Consider the following 26826-nt stretch of genomic DNA (forward strand, 5'->3'; position numbering starts at 1 on the left):
GGTAGTTCGTTAAAGGACTCCGAGGGGCGACGCCTCGTCCGAAACCTACGGAGGCTAGGGCCTAAAGCGCGCCCCCGAGCGGTAACCCCTTGGGGAGCGCCCAGGGATATGCATCTCGGGTGGCTCCCCCTGTTGGTGTTTAACCCTTCCCGGTCAGACCGGATAGTCGGTTAGGGCCAATGCCTAAAGCCAATACCCTTCTTTCCTGTAATCAATAAAGTTGTGGCCATTTTTCGCCCATTAACCTAAAACTCTGTGTCCGTTGTCTTCATTTATTCCACCTGTGGGGGGGAGGGAATAGCCACACAATGCCCCTTCCGACCTTCAGGAGGAGGGGGGGTTGTGGGATCACGACCCCGCCCACACTCTGCGAGGCTGGCGTCAGCCTCGCAGGAGACAGGGATTCACCCAATTAGCATACCCTGTGGCGCCAGCCAATTGGCTGGCGGCAGGGGCGGGCCTTCCTAGGGCCACTTAAGGTCAGGGCAGCCCCTGGCTCACCCCCTTTCTTCCCTGGAGACGTCGCAGTTTCCCACCCACCCGCCCTTTAGGTTTTGCCACTGACCTTGCTATGGGCTTCGGCTGGTCGCCGCAAGGGGCCTGGTAGGAGTTTTTCCATTTGGCTAATTGGCTGGTTTTGTGAGCCACTTGGTTTTTTCGCCTACCTCGTAGCAAATCGTCACAACTCCCTCGGTTTTGGCGGTAGGCATTGGCCGGGGTATTATCATGCAGATGAGGTTGGGGGGGAGGAACGCCATCACCTCCCCCAATGCTTGAAGGGTAGTTCGTTAAAGGACTCCGAGGGGCGACGCCTCGTCCGAAACCTACGGAGGCTAGGGCCTAAAGCGCGCCCCCGAGCGGTAACCCCTTGGGGAGCGCCCAGGGATATGCATCTCGGGTGGCTCCCCCTGTTGGTGTTTAACCCTTCCCGGTCAGACCGGATAGTCGGTTAGGGCCAATGCCTAAAGCCAATACCCTTCTTTCCTGTAATCAATAAAGTTGTGGCCATTTTTCGCCCATTAACCTAAAACTCTGTGTCCGTTGTCTTCATTTATTCCACCTGTGGGGGGGAGGGAATAGCCACACAATCTGTAGTGTTTGAAACAAAAACAACATTTTTGGCAATACATTCATCTTAATAGCAGCAATTCGGCCTAACAAAGAAAGTTTCAATTTTGTCCAACTATCTAAGTCTCTCTTAATTTCTGACCAACATTTTTCATAATTATCCTTAAATAGACTCAGATTTTTTGCTGTTATATTTACCCCTAGGTACTTTACTTTTTTAACCACATTTAATTCTGTCTTTCTCTGAAACCGTTCTGACTCTGTATCTGTCAAATTTTCCCCCAATACCTTGGTTTTCTGTTTGTTTAGTTTAAATCCCGCCACCCGACCAAAGTCTTGGATCAATTGTAGTACTCTTTTCGTACTAGATTCTGGCTCCTGCAGGGTCAAAACTAGGTCATCTGCAAAAGCTTTGAGTTTATATTGTTTCGCTCCGACCTGAATTCATTCCACCAACCGGTCCCCTCTAATCATATTCAGGAGCACTTCCAGAACTGAAATAAATAGCAAAGGGGAAATAGGGCAGCCTTGTCGTGTTCCTTTTTCAATTTTAAACTCTTCTGTAACCACATTGTTAACTATCAATTTAGCCTTTTGTTCTGAATATATTGCATCAATCCCATTCTCAAAACCCCGTCCCACTCCCATTTCTTTTAAATTTCCCTTCATAAATTTCCAGGAGATATTGTCAAAGGCCTTCTCCGCGTCTATAAAAATTAACACTGCTTTTGTATTTATGTCTGTTTGCAAAAGTTCCAAAATGTCAATAATGTTCCTTGTGTTAGCAAACAAGTGTCTACCTGGGAGAAAGCCCGCCTGGTCCTTATGAATTACCTCGTTTAAAACTTTTTAAAATCTACTTGCCAGAATATCTGCAAATATTTTGTAATCCACGTTTAAAAGAGAGATGGGACGATAGTTCTTAAGTTGTGTCTTTTCAGCTTCCGATTTTGGTATCAATGTGATGAAGGCTTCTTTCCACGATTCTGGCGCCCTCCTCCCCTCCATAATTTCATTGCTAACCTCCATCAGTGGTTGTATCAGATAGTCTTTTAGTGTCTTATAATACTTGGAGGTCAGCCCATCTGGTCCTGGAGATTTGCCCAATTTCATATTCTGAATGGCTTGTTCAATCTCTTGTTGTGTTATTTTACAGTTCAGGATTGATCTATTTTCTTGTGACAATTTTGGTAATCCATTTTTTTCCAAAAATTGTTTAATCTCAATCTCATCTTGCGGCCCTTGGGTATATAATTTTTTGAAATATCTCTGGAAGCACTTTCTAATATCCACAGGGTTCTGAATGTTTCTTCCTTCAATCTCTAAATTTGTAACTGTATTTAGTTTTTGTCTCCTCTTCAACTGCCAAGCTAGCAGTTTTCCACATTTATTCGCCGATTCAAAAGTTTTTTGTTTCATTAATTTAATCTTCCACTCTATTTCCTGGTTTATCAATTTAGAATATTGTGCTTGATGAAGTTTAATTTCTCTCAGCGTCGGCTGTGACTTCGGGTTTAATCTTAGCTTCTTTTCTAATTCTTTAATTTTCTCCAAGATTTTATCTTTCCTCTCATTTTGTGTCCTTTTCTTTACAGCATTCTGTTGTATCAAGAACCCCCTCATCACTGCCTTGCTTGCGTCCCAGATGGTTCTTTTTTCCACCGTAGTGTTCATGTTTATCTCAAAATAATCCTTTAGAGCTTTTTGGGCCTTCTTAATAATCTCCTGATCTCTAAACAAATTGTCATTCATCTTCCATCTAAAGGAGCCGGTTGGTATTAGTGTCATGTCCATCTTTACTGCATTATGGTCGGAGCAGGTCTTTGGGCAGATTTCCACCTTTTTGACCTTGGATGCCAGACCTCTAGATATCCATATTTGGTCGATTCTTGTCCAGGTCAGTTGGGCTTCAGAGAAAAATATTCCCTCTCTTCCCAAGGGGTTCTTTGTCCTCCAAATATCAATCAAATCCATATTGTCTGTCATTTCAAAAAAGGTCTTTGGTAGTCTGCCATCTTTTGTAACATTTTGGCTTTGTGACTTATCCATGTTGGTTGATACGACCCCGTTCATATCTCCCATCAAAATGATGTTGTTGTAGTCCAGATAATCCAGCATGGTCTCACGCAACTTCTTGTAAAATTCCGATTTCCCCTCATTTGGCGCATAGATTCCTAATATCAAAAGTTTCTCTCCTTGATGTTGTATCTCAATTGCCAAAATTCTTCCATGTTCATCTTTAAATAGGAATTTGGGTGACAGGCTCTCTTTTGCATATATGACCACACCTCTCTTCTTTACTCTGTCCGAAGATATAAATTCCTGGCCCAGTCTTTTGTTTATTAACCCTTTTCTGTGGAGCCTAGTCACATGTGTTTCTTGCAGGCAAATAATGTCCAATTGTTCTTTTTTTAGTTTATGAAATATTTTCCTCCTTTTTTCTGGGATGTTACAGCCATTTATATTCCAGCTCAGAAGTTGCAGAGAAATCCTGAAATAATCTGGTTATTTTTCCAGGGGTGGTATCTTATTCACTGAATCTTCAGGTTCCAAGGGTGCCGGTACCGCCGGTGCTCCAGGCCCAAAGGGAAGTTCAATTCCTTTTTGAAAATCCTCTCCGTATGTGGTCAGAAATTTGTCTCTATCTTCCAGTGTTCTAATTTTAAGCTTCTGCCCTCTGAAGGTGAAAGATAGTCCTTGGGGAAATTCCCACCTAAAGATAATTGAATTGCTCCTAAGCAGCTTAACCAATTCAAGATAGGCGGATCTAAGGTCCAACAGTTGTTTAGGGATATCTTTATAAATTTCAATTCTTCTATCCAAAATGTCCAGTGACTTTTCGTAATGTAAGCCCAAAATCTTATCCCTTTCCTCCTTTGATCTCAATGTTATCAAACAGTCTCTGGGCTTTTCTTTCTTTACAAGTCTTCCAAGCCTGAAGCAGACACAATTTTAAAGTCCTTTTCCTCTAAATTCCAGAACTTGGAAAATTCTTTAGTCAGAAAACTTGGAAAATTCTTTAGTCTCTCATCTCCATGAGAACGCTAAGGATATATATCCAGACAGTGGAAACAGAAGGAAATGTAGGAATAAATGAGAATCTGAGGCCAAATGCATTTCCCCTTTGTTCCATGAGTTCACTCTGATTGCTATTCCGTTCCTCCTAACCGGCAGTTTAACTAGGAGGATTTCTACAATTAATTCTGGACCGGCATATGAAGAGCTGTGGTGGATTAGTACAGCCTCCTGCTTTCCTTTTTTATATACAGTGGTACCTCGGGTTAAGTACTTAATTTGTTCCGGAGGTCCATACTTAACCTGAAACTGTTCTTAACCTGAAGCACCACTTTAGCTAATGGGGCCTCCTGCTGCTGCTGTGCCGCTGCTGCACGATTTCTGTTCTCATCCTGAAGCAAAGTTCATAACCTGAAGTGCTATTTCTGGGTGAGTGGAGTGAGTGGAGTCTGTAACCTGAAGCGTATGTAACCTGAAGTGTATGTAACCCGAGGTACCACTGTATATAATTTTTTGTATTAGTTCTACATAAAAGTTGTACATAACAAATGTAACATAATCAACATTAAAAAAGGGTTCTTTCGAACCTTCAGGTCAGGCCTCTTTCCTTCCTTTCATGGGTTCCAATTCTAAATTTTGTTCCTGCATCTTTTACTGTAATCTATCTGTCATATAATCATAGTATCCAAAATTCATATTACTTTACAAGTGTCATTGTATTCCTGCCAATGATTTCAACTGTTTATAGTGGTATCTCAAATTTGTTAGAAAATTATTCCAGTCTGTTAAGAATACTTGGTCTTCCTGGTTTCTTATCTTTCCCGCCAGTCTTGCCATCTCAGCATATTCCATCAGCTTGGTCTGCCACTCTTCTCTGGTCGGTACTTCTTATTCTTTCCATCTCTGGGCAAGAAGCATCCTTGCTGCTGTCATTGCATACATAAACAGTACAGTGGTGCCTCAGGTTAAGTACTTAATTTGTTCTGGAGGTCTGTTCTTAACCTGAAACTGTTCTTAACCTGAAGCACCACTTTAGCTAATGGGGCCTCCTGCTGCTGCCGTGCCGCTGGAGCACGATTTCTGTTCTCATCTTGAAGCAAAGTTCTTAACCCGAGGTACTATTTTGGGGGTTAGGAGAGTCTGTAACCTGAAGTGTATGTAACCCGAGGTACCACTGTATTTTCTTTTCTTTTGGTAGTTCTGCACCTATAATACCTAACGAAAAAGCCTCTGGTTTTTAACAGAGGTTATCTTTTAATGTATTTTTAATCTTTGTTGGAAGGTGCCCAGAGTGGCTGGGGAGACCCAGCCAGATGGGCGGGGTAGAAATAATGAATTATTATTATTATTATTATTATTATTATTATTATTATCTTAAACATTTTTTCAACTCATTATATATTATTTCCCAGAAAGCTTTTACCACTCCACATAGCCACCACATATGGTAAAAAGCACCCTCTTTACCTTTACATTTCCAACACACATTTGAACTACTTCTATACATTTTCACAATTTTACTAGGTGTCAAATACCAACAGTACATCATTTTCATATAATTTTCTTTCAACGAACAGCAGGCTGTAAACTTCAAATCCTCTTTCCATAACTGTTCCCTTGATGAAAATATGCTCCTGCTTTCCACGTGTTTATAGGTAGCCCACTTGATGGCAGTTGCCTTCTCCAGCTCTCCTTCCCTTGCACTCATATACAGAGGGCTGCTGACCAGCTCTGAGGGCAGCTCATAAAGTAAAGGTAAAGGGACCCCTGACCATTAGGTCCAGTCGTGGCCGACTCTGGGGTTGCGACGCTCATCTCGCTTTATTGGCCGAGGGAGCCAGCGTACAGCTTCCGGGTCAAGTGGCCAGCATGACTAAGCCGCTTCTGGCGAACCAGAGCAGCGCACGGAAATGCCATTTACCTTCCTGCCGGAGCGATACCTATTTATCTACTTGCACTTTGACATGCTTTCGAACTGCTAGGTTGGCAGGAGCAGGGACCGAGCAACGGGAGCTCACCCCGTTGCGGGGATTCGAACTGCCAACCTTCTGATTGGCAAGTCCTAGGCTCTGTGGTTTAACCCACAGCACCACCCGCATCCCTCTAACACCCCATACTGTGCTGCAAACTGGGATGTCCTCTGTTTAAAATCTTGATTCTGCTATGAATAATGGCTGGCTGGGAAGGAAGGAAGGAAGGAAGGAAGGAAGGAAGGAAGGAAGGAAAGAAGGAAGGAAGGAAGGGTCCCATTTTAACATTTAAAGTTAGGACTAGTAGTCATCTTTTTAAAACAAGTTTTTATTAAGACTTTTCATAATACAGTGCACTATAAAACAGAATAGTCTGAACAAAAGCAAAAGCAGAAAGAGAAAGGAAAATGCAAAGTCCTCTCTCAAAGGTAGATCTTAACCCTTATCTCACACTGAGAGGGGTGCACCCTCCTAGCTCTCACCTGAGAGCTTCCCTTTCTTCTCCTAGCCTCTCCCCCCAAAAAATTCTTCCCTTTCCTGCCCCCCGTGATTTGCATTGTGCTTCCATTGCGCTGAAATGAATAAGGTTGAATAACATGCTGACAATGTAAGTTACACAATGAATCACGTTTATAGCATAATTCAGCCATGGCGGACAGCAAGGTGAATATTGTAATTTTCAGCAGAAAGCAAACTGCAGTGGAAGGGAGATAGCGTTGCGTGCAACATATACAGGGAGGAACGGAAACCAATGCCTTCTTACACCTGTAACAATACTTTCCCCTTCTGACAGGCCCTGGAGAGTGTGAAGCCACCAAGCGAGATGCCATGCAGTTCATTAGCAAAGTGGAGCAACTCATTAAGGACTCCAACAGCTCCCACTTTCCTTTCGGGCAGAGTTTTTTAGTAGCGAAAGGCATCGCACTGACAGACGAAGAGCTCCTGGGCAATATTCCTCCGTCGGCGAGCATCACGATTTCAGAAGGGTTGCTGACCGGAAGCGATTATGCCATTCGGCTGGCTGCGCAATCGAGTATGTTTGGAATAGGGGTGGGATGGTGGGAGAATGGTCTCTGTCAATCTGGTGAAACAGATGTTATTTTTGGTGGGGGGACCTCAACCTTTGATGGCCAGGTGAGAGAGTTAGATAACCAGATTACAGGAGAGTTAGATAGCCAGTCAGGCCCTTGGGGGATCTTGAAGAAGCTGGTTCTGGTTTCCCATTTGCCAGGGGGTGGGGGAATAATACAAAAGATGGCCCTCCATGGCATCTTGGGGAAGGGCTGGGAAAGACCTCTTTCTGAAACCCTGGAGAGCCATTGCCAGTTAACGAAGACCAGGACAGCCAATGTGGTACCCTTCAGATGTTGAGGGCTGTTATGTATGTATGTATGTATGTATGTATGTATGTATGTATATGTGTGTGTGTGTGTGTGTGTGTGTGTGTGTATGTATGTATGTATGACATTTTCATCCCACCGTTTTCTCCATGGAGCCCAAGGTGGCATAAGCACCTTGCCATTGCTCTGCTGAACATCAACCTCTCCCGAAACTAGGGAAAACAACTACTGGGGCTAAAATACAATAGGAAATAGACCATGGCAAACACCCACTTTTCCAGGCTTTCTCAGCTAGATAAATTGGTCTTTGCCACCGGTGTCCATTTTGTCTTGTTTTAGTTTTGTTTCAAATGTATCTGGGTTTTTTTTAAAAAACAAAATACCCCCCTGGGTTTTTTGCCGTTTTGATTGTACATCGCCTTGAGATGATGTTGTAGATGGCAATTAATAAATTACTGTTAACAATGTGTGAGGTAGCAGTTAAAGCATTGAGCCTAAGACCTGGGAGACTTGGGTTCAAATTCCCCACTCGGCCATTAAGCTTGCCAGGTGACCTTGGACAGTCATGGCCTCTCCAGCTAATGTACCTCACAAAGGTATTGTGAGGATAAAATGAAGAGGGGAAGAACCATGCAAGTCACCTTGGAGAAAAGGTGTCATTTGACCTTGGAGGGAAGTCATGTCACAGATGCAACAACAACAATAACAACAACAATTTTTTATTTATATCCCACCCTTCCCAGCCGAAGACCAGGTGGAACAGCTCTGTCTTGCAGACCCTGTGGAAAGATGTCAAGTCCCACAGGGCCCTAGTCTCTTGTGACAGAGCGTTCCACCAGATTGGAGCCACAGCCGAAAAAGCCCTGGCTCTGGTTGAGGCCAGCCTAACCTCCCTGTGGCCCAGGACCTCCAAGATGTTTTTATTTGAAGACTGTAAGGTCCTCCGTGGGACATACCAGGAGAGGTGGTCCCGTAGGTACGAGGGTCCTAGGCCATATAGGGCTTTAAAGGTTAAAACCAGCACCTTAAACCTGATCCTGTACTCCACCGGGAGCCAGTGCAGCTGGTATAGCACCAGGTGAATGTGATCCCATGGCGAGGACCCCGTAAGGAGTCTTGCCACGGCATTCTGCACCAGCTGGAGTTTCTGGGTCAGTCTCAAGGGCAGCCCTGCGTAGAGTGAGTTACAATAATCAAGTCTGTCTAGTTGTCCACAGCTATTTATGAATCTGCAGGAAAGCAGCTTGCTTGTCTACCTCTCCATGCCTACTGAGATCGTGTGCGATTGTTCCTTGTTTTTCTTTGAAGCCTTGCAATTCTATTGGAGGAGTTTCTCCGCATCCCAGAATTCCTCAGGAGAGGCTGTGCGCTTGGGATTTCAGCCTTACATCCCCCAGTGTGATGGGCTGGGGAACTGGCTACCTGTCCAGTGTTATGACAGCTCAGGTGAGAGAGAGGGCAAAAAAAGCCAGTTGGCAGCACTTAGGACAGCTGAGGAGTCCTAGGCCATGGTTAGTGCCTGTGGCCCCTCTTCATTTACTGAACCTCAAAAGATTCTGTTGAAGAACCGTTTGAGGAGGGGGTTCGACAGGACTGGTGAGGGGTGTGATATGATGGGGGAGACTTAAGACCTGGACACAGAAGCCTGGAGAGGGCTGCATTTGGCCCTCTGTTCCCTACCCTGGCTAACTTTTCTGTGGTTGGTATATCAGCTATTGGTAAGGGTTGCCACCATTACTCTGCCCACTTTTCCCTCTGGCTCCACCAAGGGGCGTGGGTGGCGCTGTGGTCTAAACCACTGAGTCCCTTGGGCTTGCCATTCGGAAGGTCAGTGGTTTGAATCTGTGTGATGAGGTGAGCCCCCATTCCTCTGTCCCAGCTTCTGCCAACTTAGCAGTTTGAAAACACACCAGTGCGAGTAGATAAATAGGTACCACTGCGGCAGGAAGGTAAACGGTGTTTCCGTGCGCTCTGGGATTCATCATGGTGTCCTGTTGCACCAGAAGCGGTTTAGTCATGCTGCCCACATGACCCGGAAAGCTGTCTGTGGACAAACTCTGGCTCCCTTGGCCTGAAAGCGATATGAGCACCGCAAGCCCATAGTCGCCTTTGACTGGACTTAACCGTCCAGGGGTCCTTTACCTTTTTACCTTTACCTTTACCTTACCACCAGCATGCGGCCCCCAGAAGTTGCTCACAAAGCAATGTGGCCCTCAAGCTGGGGAAAAAGATTCTCTGTTCCTGTTTTTAAAGACCAGGTCTTCTTGCCAATAATTTTTCACCCCAAGGGAATGGAACCTGTAAAAGGTTGCCCCCTGGGACTTGCTCATAGCGCTTGGGGAAGCGCAGAGTGCAAAACCAGCATTGCATTTCTTTGCAAATGTTGGGGAATCAGCACATCCTTTGCAGGATTGACTTCTGCTGGAAGAGAGAGAAATGGAGACGGTGCCTTTGTAATATCAGTTCATCTATAAATACACAAGTTAGGAAAGGATGATTGTGGGCATAGCAACCAATTGAGACGATGCCGAGGGCTAGTTTGGTGCAATTTATTCCATTATTTCGAACCTGTTGTCCAATTCCATCCACTGCAATTGAGTGCGCCAGGGTATCTGACTATTGCAGATATTAGATATATGTTTTGTTGCATCTTAGGTCACTGCTGGTGTGTGGATGAGAAAGGACGCTATATATCGGATTCCCTGGTGACGCGCTCAACACAGCTGCCCCAGTGTAAGTCGTATTCCTCTTTCAAAGCTTTGTCCTTGTCATAGAATCTTAGAATTGTAGGGATCCTAAGGAAGAAGAAGAAGAGTTTGGATTTGATATCCTGCTTTATCACTACCCTAGGGAGTCTCAAAGCGGCTAACAATCTCCATTCCCTTCCTCCCCCACAACAAACACTCTGTGAGGTGAGTGGGGCTGAGAGACTTCAGAGAAGTGTGACTGGCCCAAGGTCACCCAGCAGCTGCATGTGGAGGAGCAGGGAAGCAAACCCGGTTCACCAGATTACAAGTCTACCGCTCTTAACCACTACACCACACTGGCTTTAGGGTCATCTAGGTCAACCCACTGCAAGGCAAGAATCTGTACCGTATTTTTCAGTGTATAACATGCCCTCATGTACAAGCAGACCCCTATTTTTTTGGACCACAACAAAATTTTATGGATTTCCCAAAGTTGTTGAGCTTTTCCTGGGGGGGGGGGGGGCGGGGGGGGGGTGTCACCACAGCCGGTTGCATGCACACCTCACTGCTGCCATTACTACCACGACTGATTGCCGCAGCCAATCACCAGCAGCTCTTGCCGCAGCAACCATTCAAACGCCCAATCGCAGCTGCCAATCTTCTGCTGGCTGTTGCCACCAATCACCTATTGGCCTGCTGCTAACCATGTATAAGACAACCCACATAGATGGACCAATGTCATGCCTTAGAAATTCCATTGGTGGCCATGAGCTGTACATGATACATGAGATGTACCGTATTTTTTGCTCTATAAGACTCACTTTTTCCCTCCTAAAAAGTAAGGGGAAATGTGTGCGCGTCTTATGGAGCAAATGCAGGCTGCGCAGCTATCACAGAAGCCAGAACAGCAAGAGGGATTGCTGCTTTCACTGCGCAGCGATCCCTCTTGCTGTTCTGGCTTCTGAGATTCAGAATTTTTTTTTTCTTGTTTTCCTCCTCCAAAAACTAGGTGCGTCTTGTGGTCTGGTGCATCTTATAGAGTGAAAAATACGGTATTTTGTAACTACTACTTTGTTCTGAGAGTCAGTTTCAGTGCAGATTCAGGGAGCATATTTCACACACACACACACACACACACACACACAATCACACCCCTTTCCCTCTGGCTCTGTTGAAGTCATCAAAGTTACTCTAGGGATGGGTTTGACTCCTCACTGCTTTCCCTGTGTGTCTGAATTTGCAACTCCTTGCTGTGATAATACACTTGGCTGGATTGCATCCTTAGTTTTCAGTGCCTGCAGCTGTCATCCCATCTGCATGGGGGAACAAGCGACTGACTATGCACGGTGATATTCTGACTGGAACTTTCATGACTGACCAAGACTTTTACTTTAATGCAGGTCAGACGCCATGTCAACGCTCCCAAGCGAATGCCTTAATCTCTGGCTGGAGACGGACTGGACTGACGTTTAATGTTACTTCAGCAGACCTGTTTGCTCCCTCCTGTGCAGAGGCAAGTCCAGTAGCACTGAAACCTTGGGGATTTTTACTCTGGTTTATAGGAATTATCGGACTGCAATCTGAACAGTGCACATTTCCAATCTGAATTTTGGAAAATGTGCATTTCGTTTTTGGGTAGGGATGAAATAAATCCAGTCCCAGTGATTTGTGGGATGGAACAAAGTGTCCCTCACAATTCACCTCCACCTTAGTAAATAATGAAGTCAGGGATAAGTCACCCATTTTTACGAAGGACACAGATTCAATGAACTATTTAGGAGACTCCTTCCTTCCTTCCTTCCTTCCTTCCTTCCTTCCTTCCTTCCTTCCTTGTCTCCCTTCCTGTGCTGTTGGTGGTTGCTATTGGCAAGCTGTGTCAGTTTTAATTTCTTAGTGCAGAAAGTATTGATCTGATGTGTAGAGATCTTTCCTCTTCTGGCTAATTCAAGAAGCACAAAGTTCATGATGTTTGGGTTATTCCTTCAGAGAAGCTGAGTACAGCTGGCTTAAACTCTTATCTCTTTCAGTCAAGGTCATGCTGACTATAAAAGGAGGGCCAGAAAGAGCCTGGGTTTCACTTTCTCTATCTCTTTTCCTTCTGGTGTGGTGTTCTGTACATAGATAGTGTTAAGGTTCAGACTTATTATAAGTTATTGTAAGTTTAAGTTAAGTCTGCTGCAACTGGATTTCTTACTGGACAGTGCCAATCCTGAATGTATTGGATTTGTGACCATTATGCTCGTTTGCCTTCAGTAGCGGTAAAGCTCTGCTGGATGAAATATTGATTGCCTCTGGTCTATTTTTTTGGGAATCCTGCAACGTGTTTAAGTTTTTACTCTGCTAACTATACTTTCGAATCTGCTCTGGGTCAATATTGAGTAGAATTCCATGACAAGCTGCCCATTTGAGGTTGAAGAGAGAGCAGAATCCTATAGCGTAAGCAGAAATCCTTGAGCGAAAGGGATAACTTTGTTAGATGCAGCCTACCATTTCTCAAATAACGGTCCTTAGATAAATAGCAGCCTTACAGAAGGCTTCTCGTTCTGCAACTATAACGCAGCTGCTTTCTTCTAGACCGGTGCCTATGCTGTTCTACAGAAGTCAGAAAGCAGGGCCTGGTGTGTGGATCCAACATCTGGCGAAGCCTTTCAACAGAGCGACATTGATGCAAATGGCAGAGCTCACTGTAAGCACCTCCCTTACCTTTCCTTCTGCTCTGGAGATGGACGAACCTGTCAATTTCAGTTTATTTGTGAAAATTTTTCAGCATTTCAGTGCACTTTTCTCATCAGTGTGTTAGGGTTACTTTCTCCTAATATACCGTATTTTTCGCTCCATAAGACACACCTGACCATAAGATGCACCTAGTTTTTAGAAGGGGAATGCCAGAAAAAAAAAAAATCTTTAAAGGGAACGCTGAGCAGAGCCTGTATGCATCCCAGGCTCTGCTCAGCGCTCCCTTTCACGAGCCGCATGGAGCATGTGTGTGGCGCTTGCAGGCTTTCCCCCAAAGAGGACTGCCCTTCTCTCTCCTCGGGGAAAAGCCCCCAAGAGCCGCACACACACTCCACACGGCTCTTTAAAGCGCTGAGCATAGCCTCCTGCCTGCATTCGCTCCATAAGACGCACACACATTTCCCCTTACTTTTTAGGAGGGAAAAAGTGCATCTTATGGAGCGAAAAATATGGTACATGCAGGGGTTTTTTTCTGCTGGAACTCTCAGGAACTCACTTCTGGCACCTCTCAGGTGGGTGCGAATTGCCATTCTAAGAGAATGAGGGAGGCGTTCATGGGGAGTTCCACCGCCTATTTTACTAGAAAAACAGCACTGTTTACATGTTTTTTGTCAGCAAATCTGCCTAATATAATGCTTGTCTGTATGTTATTCCCATTATCTTGTGAACTACCCTGGGACTTGCGGGTAGTGGGTGGTATACAAATTTAATTAATGTTAATGATAATATTTAGGGATGTGGGTGGCGCTGTGGTCTACACCACAGAGCCTAGGGCTTGCCAATCAGAAGGTCGGCAGTTTGAATCCCTGTGACGGGGTGCGCTCCCGTTGCTCGGTCTCAGCTCCTGCCAACCTAGCAGTTCGAAAGCACGTCAAAGTGCAAGTAGATAAATAGGTACCACTTTGGCAGGAAGGTAAGCGGCGTTTCCATGTACTGCTCTGGTTCGCCAGAAGCGGCTTAGTCATGCTGGCCACATGACCTGGAAGCTGTCTGCAGACAAACGCTGGTTCTATCAGCCTATAGAGCGAGATGAGCGCGCAACCCCAGAGTCGTCTCTGACTGGACCTAATGGTCAGGGGTACCTTTACCTTTAATGATAATACAGTGGTGCCCCACAAGACGAATGCCTCGCAAGACGAAAAATCCGCTAGACGAAAGGGTTTTCCGTTTTGGAGGTGCTCCGCAAGACGAATTTCCCTATGGGCTTGCTTCGCAAGACGAAAATGTCTTGCGAGTTTTTCCGACTTTTTCCCTCTTCCCCCCTTTTTCTAAGCCACTAAGCCTCTTATCCGCTAAGCCGCTAAGCCGCTAAAAGCCGCTAAGCCGCTAATAGCACTAATCCGCTAAGCCGCTAATGGGCTTGCTTCGCAAGACGAAAAAACCGCTAGACGAAGAGACTCGCAGAACGGATTCTTTTCGTCTTGCGAGGCACCACTGTATTTAGGTACACTGTCAAGGACCACCTAATTCACCTAATCCAGGCATAGGCAACCTCTAGCCCTCCAGATGTTTGGGACCACAATTCCCATCATCCCTGTCCACTGGTCCTGTTAGCTAGGGATGATGGGAATTGTAGTCCCAAACATCTGGAGAGCCGGAGTTTGCCTATGCCTGCCGTAATCCCTTATATCCTTGCCGAACCACTGAGCTCTTGGGGGGAGTCATTGTTAATGGTCTCCCCCCACCCCCCAACCCAGATGCACAACTCATATTTGCCCATAGCCATGTATTTAGCCTTATAGGGCTCTTTTTCACCATCTCTCTCTTCCTCTTCAAAAGGCCCCAGTTATTGCAAGATGCTGGAGTCCAAGGCTCTCTTGCGGGAAATGGGTCGAGGTTACATCCCTCAGTGTGAAAGCAGCAGTGGGGGGTTCTCACCCGTGCAACGGACCGAAGACCAGGAAAGCAGCTGGTGTGTCTTTGAGAATGGAGAGGAGGTTCCTGGAACACGAATCAATGGAAATAAGCTTTCATGCGAACGTGAGTGAACTTGGAAGTCTGGGCAGTTTTGTGCTTTCCTTAGAGCGGTTGTGGCCAATCTGCACACTGAGAAATGCTTTTTTGCATTGCGTGGATTCATGCGGGAACTTAGAATTTAATGAAATATCTATCTATCATCTATCTATCATCTATCTATCATCTATCATCTATCTTCTGTCATCTATCCTCTGTCCTCTATCCTCTATCCTATCTATCTATATCTATTTATCATCTATCTATCTATCTATCATCTCCAGGTCATGATTGATAGGATGGATGGCTGGAAGGATGGATAGATAGATATCGAGTTCTAGGAGTTCTTACGCTTAGGATTCCGGAGAACGCATTGACAATGAGACTTTTCTGCATGATTGAAAAGCTAGTTAAGCAGTGCTGGACATGAAATAGGGAGACCTGCGTTCGAAAAAGCTTTCTGGGTAGCCTTGGGAAGATCACACTGGAATGTCTTCACGGGATTGTTTAGGTGGGGTGTGTGTGTAATAATGTCACATCCCCTGAGGTCTCAGAAAGTTACAAATGGAATTTTGTTGTTGTTTAGTTGTGTCTGACTCTTTGTGACCCCATGGACCAGAGCACGCCAGGCACTCCTGTCTTCCACTGCCTCCCGCAGTTTGGTCAAACTCATGCTGGTAGCTTCGAGAACACTGTCCAACCATCTCATCCTCTGTCGTCCCCTTCTCCTTGTGCCCTCCATCTTTCCCAACATCAGGGTCTTTTCCAGGGAGTCTTCTCTTCTCATGAGGTGGCCAAAGCATTGGAGCCTCAGCTTCAGGATTTGTCCTTCCACTGAGCACTCAGGGCTGATTTCCATAAGAATGGATAGGTTTGATCTTCTTGCAGTCCATGGGACTCTCAAGAGTCTCCTCCAGCACCATAATTCAAAAGCATCAATTCTTTAGCGATCAGCCTTCTTTATGGTCCAGCTCTCACTTCCATACATCACTACTGGGAAAACCATAGCTTTAACTAAACGGACCTTTGTTGGCAAGGTGGTGTCTCTGCTTTTTAAGATGCTGTCTAGGTTTTTCATTGCTACAAATGGAACAGATGCCTGATTACATTATAGTTCCAGATCTGCTCTTAGAAGCAGCTGGATGAATTTGTTTCCTACAGTCGGAGGAACTGCAGCAAAAAACCATCTGGCCCAGGAAGCTGCTATTGGCTAGAAGGCTGTCAGGTGACCCTTCCCTGGATCCAATGGGCACATGCCGGTTGGTGGCTCTCAAGGCCGATCCATATATATATATGTATAGCAGAACCAAAAGATAAAGCTTTTTCCTGGACTGTACTACTTCAGACTACAGGTGGAGGTTGATGTGGTAAAAATGTTCTCTTGCCCTGCAAATCCCTCCCCTTAGTTCAACCTAACCTTCTCCTTGGTATGCTATTTTCCCTTTCTATGCATGGCACAAACTCCTTCCTTGCACTAAATGACTTCCAATATAACCAAAGCTATTATTCTAATTTGCATATAATCCTGAACAGACGACATAGATCCCTTTGTAAGCCCTATAAAATCTGATTGCAGTACAGACTTATGAAGGTACTTAAATCCATACACTCCAACATTTTCCCAATGAAAATAGGGATGCCCTATTCCATTATTATTATTATTATTATTATTATTATTATTATTATTATTATTATTTTGTATCCTGCCCATCTGGCTGGGTTGTCCCAGCTACTCTGGGCAGCTTCCAACATATATAAAAACATAATAAAGCATTAAACATTTTTAAAAACCTTCCCTGTACAGGGCTGCCTTCAGATGTCTTCTAAAGGTTGCACAGTTACTTATGTCCAGTCCTCCCCCCCCTAAAATGTTTAGTGGTACTCTCATTTTGACTCACGAAAATCACAATTTTATAGTTCAAACTGGGAAAAATAAATACAGTAAATGGACAAAAGTACAAAGATTCACAACATGTTTAGGGGTATGCGTACCCCTCCGTCCCCCCAGAAAAACCCCCAGCTTATGTCCTTGTCTCAGGGATCACATAACTCCAGACCCTCCAACATTTCTCTGATGAAAATAGGGATGTCCTAAGGAAAAGCGAAACATTCTGTGATCAAAGAAGAAACTGGGACGGCTTCTGCAAATCCTGGACTTTCCCTAGGAAGTTGGGACACTTGGAGGGTCTGTAAGCTTCGTTATTCTAACACCAAAAATCCAAATTTGGCCAGTTTTGACCAAGGTTTCAATTCCGATATCTGTATGAGATTCTTATTTTGTCTTGTTCCCCACCCCCACCCCTTCCAGTGTGGAGAGCTAGTGTGGTGTAGTGGTTAAGAGCAGTGGACTCGTAATCTAGTGAACCGGGTTCGCTTCCCCACTCCTCCACATGCAGCTGCTAGGTGACCTTGGGCTAGTCACACTTCTCTGAAGTCTCTCAGCCTCACTCACCTCACAGAGTGTTTGTTGTGGAGGAGGAAGGGAAAGGAGAATGTTAGCCGCTTTGAGACTCCTTCAAGTAGTGATAAAGCAGGATATCAAATCTAAACTCTTCTTCTTCCAGTTTACTCTGAGGAGAAAGCCAGCAACGAGGCAAAAGCCTGCTTGCAATTCTGGGCGAGACTTGAAGATGGGAACACGGGCTGTTGGCAGATGTGACAGCTGGGGTGGGAAAGAACAATAAACCCCTCCTCTTTATCACAAGAGGCATCTTAAGATAGACGAGTAGTAACTTTGGAATGCCCATTGCGTCCAATGAGGTTTCCATTAAACTAATCAGTTCCGTATGAGGGAGATTCCCCCGATGGTCATTTTGCTCCGTGCATCTAGCCTAGTTAGGAAAATCCAGCATTTTCATGTTGCTGTACATGTTGGGGATTTTAATGCCACGTACCTTAGTACACACACCACCACCCACATCCCCACTCGCTGTGCACATTTGCCAGGAGAGGAAATGAAAGAAGTCTTGATCTACAGATGCAGGGAGAATGGGATGGAAAAATGATAAGGTGGCTGAGTAAACTGTACCACTGCAGCCTGCAAAAGGTTGGGTGGGAGAGAGCATGTTTCTGAATGCTCTCCCATGGATCCTCGCAAGATGAAAGCTAGCACAACAGGGAGACGTGTTCCTGATAAGCCATCTCATTCTTCTGCTACCTTTTTTTGTTTGTAAGGGATTATCTTCTCGTGTGGAAATGTTTCAGAAACGCTATTCCTGCAGGCCTAAATGATACAGGAATGTGCAAGAACTGGGAGCTGCTGTAAAAATTAGCAGGACTTTTTCTCTCTCGTACACAATTTTAGATTCTAAAGCACCCTGAAGATAGGGTGAAGCATGGTTACTTCATCAGTGGTTTTTAAAATAATAATAAATAATTGCTGTTTTCCATAGTTTTTTACTCTTTTATGCCATTTTTATTGTATCTTGTACATCACCTTGAGATTCGCATATGGAAGGCGATTAATCCATTTATGAAAACAATATCATTCTTGTTCATCTAGGCTATTTCTCATTAGCTCGGATCACAGTCCATGGTGTAATTTCCGGCCTTCGTCTGTTAATAAGACGGCGTTGGATTTGTCCTGTGTATAGTTAACATTGTGGGAACACTTTTAGGAAATCTGATTGCATTTCTCTCAAAGTATGTCTTTGGTCTGAATTATTGCTAAGCTGCTTTTGCCACTCATGGCTTCGTAATTCGATTTGAGGCAACTTGTGTATAACTGTTACTGTCGATGTCTTTCCTAGGTCCTCGGTGCCGCCTGCCTTTCGATGCCCCTTATGTCACCAACGGTGGCGTTTTCTGCGGTGTCTCCAATGACGCTCCGACGACTCAGAAATGCCGAGTGATTTGCTCTCCAGGCTTCCACAGTGTCGGAGAAGAGATGCTGCTCTGTGATACGGAGACTGGCCTCTGGCTTGGCGATCCAGCCCATTCCCAGACCTGCCAGAGTAAGTGCAGAAGTTAAGCATTTGCTGACTTGGTTGGAGGTTCTGCTGGGCTGTGGCTAGTAGAGAATTAACCATGAAAAAACTAGATTTTAGTCCATTGGGGAGGGTTTATTTTGTAGCCTTCGTCGTGCTCCCATTCTTTTTTGATTGCATCGAGGGAGTTTGTGGGATTCTGGAGCAGAGACCTGTCAGGAGTGACTGTGGTCCACTGGTACTAAACTATACGGGAAGCAGCCTTACTAGAAAAGCTAACCAACAGACTGACACTGACACAGGGACAAATAAAAGAGGACGCCTGGGATGGGCACGCTCCCGAAAGTGGCGGGGTGCGGAGGATGTTAATTTCCGTTTGCCACTGAGCAGTGCTTTGGAGTCACAAGACTCTGTTTACATTCCACATATTCCATACTGTTGGAAGTCTCATGGGAGATGGGAGAAGGATGTGACGTATTGGTTTCCTGTTCCTTTGTTCCTTTGTTGTTCAGTTGCTCTCTGCTCTCACAGAGAGAGGATGTGTTTTTGGTCTGCAAAATGCAAGAGTCAGTTTTAATTCATCCAGCAGCTTCCGCATGCATAATATTAATAATCACAACAGACTAGCCTCTATTGCTTAGAGTAACACTGAATTCAAGTCCCATTGATTTCTGTGGTTCTACTCTAAGTACGACCTAAGCCTTGATCCAGTCCATTATCTTTTAAGATCGCTCCCTTTGCTAATGTTTTAGAAGTCTACAGGAGCAGATGGAAGAGGAAGCTCTGTTGCTCCAGCCTGATTTTTGGATGTGGCCCTATATCCTTAATTGTTCCCCCTGCATTTAGTACCTCCACTTTCCAAAGGAACAACATTGTGGAAAATCAGAGGATTTAATAAGAGTCACTTTGGGTCTGTAGCTACTCCTGAACTGCCACAGGAGGGACAAATGATTAGTCTGTGGCCTCCAAAATTGCCAATTCCTAAAAACCTCAGCACCTCCATCCTCAGTGTGTTTGCCTGAAAGTAAGATCTAGTGACTTCAGTGAGATTTGCCTCCAAGCTTTGGACGAATCTGATGGAGGTGCTTACTCTGAGCTAAACAGATGAGCACCAGATGTTTGAACTTGGCAGCTACTGTCAGTTCACGTAATCTCCAGAATTTGGTGACTTCTGTATATAGATTTATTTTTATTTTTCTGCTGCTGCTGGAAGCCATTGGTCCTCCAGGTTTATTACTATCCTTATTGCCTTCCCAGCCACTTGGCATTCTGAGTCACCTCCCCCCCCCCCCGGAAGAATAAAAGCAAACATTGGAGGGGGGGGGATTTTTTTAAAATCTTGGCACACACCATTAACCCCTCTGGCTGCACGTGATGAACCATCTGGGCATGTCGACATTCTTGAATAGAGAGGAGTTGTGACCCGCATATAACAGCGGAAGACATGCGTTTTGCATTTGCATATCAGGTTAAATGGACTTTCCCCTCCCATGCAGTTTATCTCCATTCACCTTTTGGCTGTGTTTGTAATGAATCTACCTTTTAAACCTGTATGAGAACAAAACAGCCTAAGCTGATCTCTTTTATAGTTCTGTCCTCTGCATCTTTACTCAGAAGCAAGTCCCTCTGTCTCCAACAGGGCTTTTGCTAGGTACAGTGGTACCTTGGTTCTCAAACTTAATCCATTCCGGGAGTCCGTTCGACTCCCGGAACTGTTCGAAAACCAAGGTGCAGCTTCTGATTGGCTGCAGGAACTCCCTGCACTCAAGCGGAAGCGGCATTGGAAGTTCGGCTTCCGAAAAACGTTCACAAACCGGAACACTTACTTCTGGGTTTGCGGTGTTTGGGAGACGATTTGTTCGGCAGCTAAGCCGTTCGATAACCAAGCTATGACTGTACTTAAAAGAACTTGGGACACAGGTTCATGTACAAATTAGCCTACAATGTGCACAGACTAATGTATATGTTTAGATGCCTCTGGAGAAATTATGGGTTGGATCCAACCAAGTCAATCTCTTGGCGCACGGACTTCTGCTTGCCTTCTCCCTGCTATTCTACAACCCCGAAATTGGTTCTGGCGCCCCTCCTGACCCCTCTGGAACATTTTTGGGGTGATGCTCATAGAGAGAGGAGCAAGAGGTGAAATTCCACAGCGCAGGTGGAAGTCCTTTTGGTAATAAGGGTGTCACTGGGTGTAACCCTCAGCTAGTGGGCAGCTGGATTTTTAGCACTAGGGATGAACGAATCCGTCAGTGCTGGTTTCTCATTTTTTCCAGCCTAAAGTTCACTTCTCCACATTTCCACATTAGTTTACACATTAGTCCTCCTGAAAATTAATCAGCTTTATGGTGCAAATATCTCCTAAGGTGCACAGGTTTGCATGTTAAATGCCTTTGTTCCAGCATTAGAAATGGATAATGAGAGAGAAGCTGGGTTTTGTCTTAGTCACTCGCTGCTAGTCCAGTCTGAATTCTTGGCTTCCTGCCCCCATTGATGAGGAGATTGAAAAATGTATGTAAAATAATAATAGAGAGAACAGGCAATGTGTCTGAGTGTTTTGTATAACACTGGTTTCCTTTGTTCTCCTTCAAGGGCTCCAGCCATTCCAGAGCGTTCAAACTCAAACCCACTTCCAGCTCGTCTTGCCTCCTGAGAAGACCTGTGGTCCAGACTTTTCCAAGTTGCTAGGGGCATTCCAGATCTTTATTCTGGATGAGATGAAGGCCCGTGGCTTTTGTCATATTCAGGTATTCATACCTTCTTCTTCTTTGGTGATCACCCGTAGCCGAGTCAGATTGTCTTCCATGAACACGATTTTAACAATAAGTCCGTAAGTGACTGTGGAGGCCAATTCTGGGTCGACACGTCCTTCCACAGTGGGGACATTGGTTTCTGGGCAGGAGTTGATCACAATGAGGGTTTGCCAAACATGCCTTCTTAGATCATTTCTTCCTTTCGTCCTGAGTTTGAGCGTCCTCAAAGCCCATGACACCTTTGGTAAAGGCTGTTCTCTAGTTGGAGCGCTCACAGGCCAGTGTTTCCCAATTGTCAGAGTTTATACTACATTTTTTTTTCAGATTTGTCTTCGAGAGAGTCTTTAAACCTCTTTTGTTGACCACCAGCATCACACTTTCCATTTTTAAGTTTGGCAATAATATTAATGATAATGATAATAATTCATAGCAGCTTTCCAAGGCGATCCAAGGGTCAACATATTTATTTATTTATTTATTTAATTTATACACCGTCCTTAATTCAAGGGTCAGACACAAAATAATAATCCAGGAATCACAAGGCTGCTTACAGTGTAAAAACACAAAAATACATACAGTAACATAATAACAAGCAAAACAATCTCCCCCCTCTCCCAGTTTAAAATGTCAATGGCCGGGAAGAGAGGGGGAGAATAATACTTTTGCCTGGTGTCTAAATATATGTACTGAACGTGCCAGGCCAGCCTCACTGGGGAAAGCATTCTATAAACAGGGAGCCACCACAAAAAAGGCCCATTCTTGTGCTGCTGACCTCTGGGTCTCTCGTGGAGGAAGCACACAAATAAGGACTTTGGGTAATAATTGCAGGGCCCGGGTCAGTTCATATGGGGAGAGGCGATTCTTAAGGATATTGCAGTCCTGAGCTGTTTAAGCTTTATAGGTCAAAACCAGCACTTTGAATTGCACCTGGAAACCAACTGGCAGCCATTGCAGTCGGTCGAAGATTGAATTTTGCACAACTATATCACACAGATCCCTAGTTTCCTAACTGTCCTAGGAGAGTCCTAACAACTCTCAGCCTCTTAGCAAACTGTGATTCCCATGGCTCTTTGAGGGATACCATGAATGTTAATGTGATATAATGGTGCTTTAAATAGGTGTGGATGTGAACGGGTCAGTGCACAAGTAAACTAATATCACCCTTCCCAATATCCAGTGGGGAAGTGCCTCATCGTGTCTAATTTGGTCCTCAGCTAAACGTTACGAAGAACCAACTTTTGTCAAGTTTGGCAACGGAACCAACTAACTTTTGGGGGCATTGCGAAATACATTTCCCCCTTTTCCTTTACATCTGCTGTTCCAGAGTTTGGGATAATTAAGAAAACAAATGTGCACTGGAAAACCTAGCTCATTTGGGCAGCTTCAAAAAATGTAGAAGGATATATATTCCAGTGTGTTATGGTCATTATATTAAAGATTGCCAAGTCACATAAAAGGTTTTCCACTTGGCCTGCCTTATTTTAGCATGTGCCTTGTTTAGAGTTTCAGAATTCATGGGGAAGGCTGGTAGGATTGTCATCTCGCCCTGCTTTGGCTAAAACTGGTTCAGCATCCCATTCATTCCCTCCAGCTGCTTCCTCAAACCGTGCCCTCCAGATGTTTTAGACTACAACTCCTATCAGGTCCAGCCAGCAAAGCCGTGAACAGTCTGCAAACTTGCAGGAGAGCCTTTCCCAACCTGTTGCTCTCCAAAGACCAACTGGAGAGACGGGCGGCTGGAGCCTGCCCTACCTGGACCTCGCTCCACCCCCCAGCCAGCAGCTGATTGGCTGAATGGGAAGGGGGCGGAGCGATGGCCAGCAAGCAAGGAGGGGTGTCACCCAGGGTCAGGAAGCCCACGCCGGGTCGCAAACCCTGCCCATAGCTTAGATGGATGAGCAGTAATTATTACATAAAGAGGGATTTGCTCTCCTGTGGTAGGAAGTTGCAAGAGTAGTTTGTTTACATGCTGCAGTGATAGAAAGAACTGGAGTTTTCTGGTGTTTTGTCATATATCCTGGTTTACTGGAAGGGATGCGGGTGGTGCTGTGGGTTAAACCGCAGAGCCTAAGACTTGCTGATCAGAAGGTCGGCGGTTCGAATCTCCGTGACGGGGTGAGCTCCCGTTGCTCAGTCCCTGCTCCTGCCAACCTAGCAGTTCGAAAGCACACCAGTGCAAGTAGATAAATAGGTACCGTTCCAGTGGGAAGGTAAACGGCGTTTCTGTGCGCTGCTCTGGTTCGCCAGAAGTGGCTTAGTCATGCTGGCCACATGTCCCAGAAGCTGTACGCCGGCTCCCTCGGCCAATAAAGAGAGATGAGCGCCGCAACCCCAGAGTCGGTCACAACTGGACCTAATGTTCAGGGGTCCCTTTACCTTTACCTAGTTTACCATATGAAATCAGAGCATAGTGGAAAGATGCAGACTCCTCCAATAGGCAGCATATTGCATCAATATCCCACAGAGCAACTACACTCCAACTGTTCTTCCTCTGCTAAAAACCCACTGTCTTAAGTCTCTCTCTGCTTCGGTCTCTATCTGTTCAAACTGTGACACACAAAGAAAAAGACCACTCAGAGCCATCAACCTCATTTGGTTAAGCCCTTCACCTCCCATCATTTGCCAAGTAGGCAAAACCACCATGATCTACCCATTTGTAATACACCCATCAGGTGAAAATGTCATGCATCGAAACATTTGGCTTCTTCTTTTTAAGGTAAATGCTTTTGAACACCTGGTGTCTGTTCCTGTCTGCGATGATTCTTCTGTGCTGGTCCAGTGCCTTGCTGCTGACCGTCTAGGAGTGAACATCACCTGGAGAGCTTTTCTTGAGGAAATCCCAGCTGCTTCGCTTCCAGATTTGCACAACATTGGTGGGTTTAGCTGTTAATGTCTCCCGTTCTTCCAAAACGATTCCCGTCTCCCTATTCATAGACGTGTGCTAGAAAACTGCCAGGAAAATTGTGAGGTTGTTGATTGTAATTTTTTCAGTTTCTCCCTGGAACTAAAGGAATGTTGGGGAAAAAAAACAACCTGAAATTTGACACTGCAGAGGAAAATCTGGTTTAACTATCCAGTTGGAACGGAATCGTGCTTAAATATGATCACCACTGAGGGTTTTCCTCCTCTGCTCTTTCTAATCGGCCTTTAACAAAAATATATCTAGTTCCACATTCCCAGAGGCATAAGCTACTGGGATGGGAGTGGCAGCACTGGGAGGAGACCAACAGTAATAGCACCAGCACTTGTAGTGTATAACATGGGGAACTGGGCCATCAGTTGGTGGTCTGGTGCATCTGACAAAGTGAAGTCATTGTAGACAATGCAGAGCTAGAAGGACCCTATAGGGTCTTCCACAAGCCAAAGACTACCCATCCATTAAAAAGTAATAGAATCATGGAAATGTAGAGCTGGAAGAGACCCCGAGGGTCATCCATTCCAACCCCCTGAAACGCAGGAATCTAAAGTGTTATGCCTATCGGTGTGGTTGCTCGAGAGCGATCAGGCAAGATCCCTCACTGGTCTTTTCAAAGGCTTTATTATTGGTGCAAAAACATTTACAATGTAGAACGCCTCTATTCCATGTCTTGCTCATTCACTAGCAGAATCTGAGAGTGGGCGGTCCTTAAACTTTCCCCAGCAGAGTAGTCACTTGACCCCTAGGCGATGCCTCGCCTCTCTGCGCGAAAGCCTACTGTGCAAGGAAGGCTTGGGTAAAAGGGGACCTCCCTCCTCCCCGCTTTGCTCAGGCAAGGTGTCCTGGCACTGCCTTGCATCCTCTGAGCCCTGCAGCTCTTCCCTAGAGGCATGGCTTCCTTCCTCCGCTGAGGAAGTGCTGCTTCCCATGATTATTGGAGGCTCTCTGTACTCCATCTGCCCTTCCCCCTCTTGCCTCTGAGCTGATGGCAGTTCCCTGACATAAAGCATCCATGACAGATGGCCATCTAATCTCTGCCTAAAGACCTCCAAGGATGGAGAGTCCTACTGCCTCCCGAAGGAGTCTGTTCAACTGTCAAAGAGCTCTTACCGTCAGAAAGTTATTCCAGATATTTAGTCAGAATAACTTGTGATTTGAATCCATTGGTTATGGTCTTACCCTCCAGAGCAAGAAAACAAGCTTGCTCCATCTTCCATGTGACAGCCCTTGAGATATTTGAAGATGGTTATCATGAAGCCAGGCAGGCCATAAATTCCAAGTGTAGCTTCCCTCAAACTAATGCTACTGCCTGGATTAGGTGCCAGACCCCATCAACAGCTCTTCCCAGAAATTTTGCATGCGTTCATTTTCCATTTTGGAATCTCCTGGACTTCGTATATCTGTCTTCCCCATTTTCTTAATGAGGACTAAATGCAAACATCTCCCAAAGCTGGCTTTGAGAGGAATGATTATGTGTAGTATCCAGTTCTGCTATCTATTTGTGTTTACATTTATGCATCTGGACTGGATTATGTGGGGAAGCAGCTATATGTGTATGTTTGTGTGTATCAAGTACATCCTATGTATCAAAGAGCAAGTGGTGTTTAGACACGTATTGAATGTTTGTCTTGGAAGTTTTTCTGGACCACCATGAGGACAATCTGAGTCTGTTCACTGCCTACACAAAGAATTATTATCAAAATATCATAAACAGAAAATGAAGGAATAACAATATTGGTGTCCCTTCTTTCCATATGGAGTAATGATTTCAAGGTGAACGGAACTCAACTGTTGATTAGACTTGTTTATCTTGTTTTCTGAAATCATTGCATTGGGATCTCCAAGTTATAAATCCTGCTGTATATATTTTCGTCTATGGAAACCTGTGTTACAAATACATGTGTTTTGCAAATGGTGCAGAATATTGAGCCCTGATTCTTTACTCCCACCAACCTCTCCTTTAATGCCCTGTTGTATTTCATTGCCTTATAGAAAGAGCAATGGTTGGGGACAATCTCGTTGGGCCCTTTGAGGCACTGGTCAAGAGTGGCGGCTTTGTCCTCCAATTGGGCTCTGAGCAATTCCAAGCAGACACTTCCATCAGTTTCCTCGGGAATGGTACATCTCCTGAAGTCCGCCTGGGATGCAGGAGTGGCTTCCGGAAGGTTTTTAATGCTGGAGAAGTTGCCCCAAGTCTCCAAGGATGTGGTATGGTCCATCTTCATTTCTGTCTGTTTTGTTTTCTTAATGTGTTGCAGTTATCAGTCACTTCTGAGCAAAGTTCAGAAACATTTCTTCTCTGAGCTCCATTGTTGTTTACTCGTGTCCGACTCTTCATGACCCCATGGACCAGAGCACGCCAGGCACTCCTGTCTTCCACTGCCTCCCACAGTTTGGTCAAATTCATGCTGGTAGCTTCGAGAACACTGTCCAACCATCTTGTCCTTTGTCATCCCCTTCT

General features: G+C 45.1%; 1 protein-coding gene across 1 annotated transcript in view; it reads left to right on the forward strand.

The window, feature by feature from the left end:
* The window catches only part of TG (thyroglobulin), a 192593-nt gene that overhangs the window by 21637 nt on the left and 144130 nt on the right, over positions 1–26826 (forward strand). Inside the window, exons 8-17 of the mRNA XM_079982822.1 lie at positions 6847–7086; positions 8702–8839; positions 10049–10126; positions 11481–11593; positions 12655–12766; positions 14596–14796; positions 18519–18722; positions 21288–21442; positions 24165–24321; positions 26358–26573. Of these exons, the coding sequence (XP_079838948.1) occupies positions 6847–7086; positions 8702–8839; positions 10049–10126; positions 11481–11593; positions 12655–12766; positions 14596–14796; positions 18519–18722; positions 21288–21442; positions 24165–24321; positions 26358–26573 (1614 nt within the window). The remainder of the gene's footprint in view (positions 1–6846; positions 7087–8701; positions 8840–10048; positions 10127–11480; positions 11594–12654; positions 12767–14595; positions 14797–18518; positions 18723–21287; positions 21443–24164; positions 24322–26357; positions 26574–26826) is intronic.

This window comes from Podarcis cretensis (genome assembly GCF_951804945.1).
Source record: "Podarcis cretensis genome assembly, chromosome: 7".
In the NCBI taxonomy this organism is placed as follows: Eukaryota; Metazoa; Chordata; class Lepidosauria; order Squamata; family Lacertidae; genus Podarcis; species Podarcis cretensis.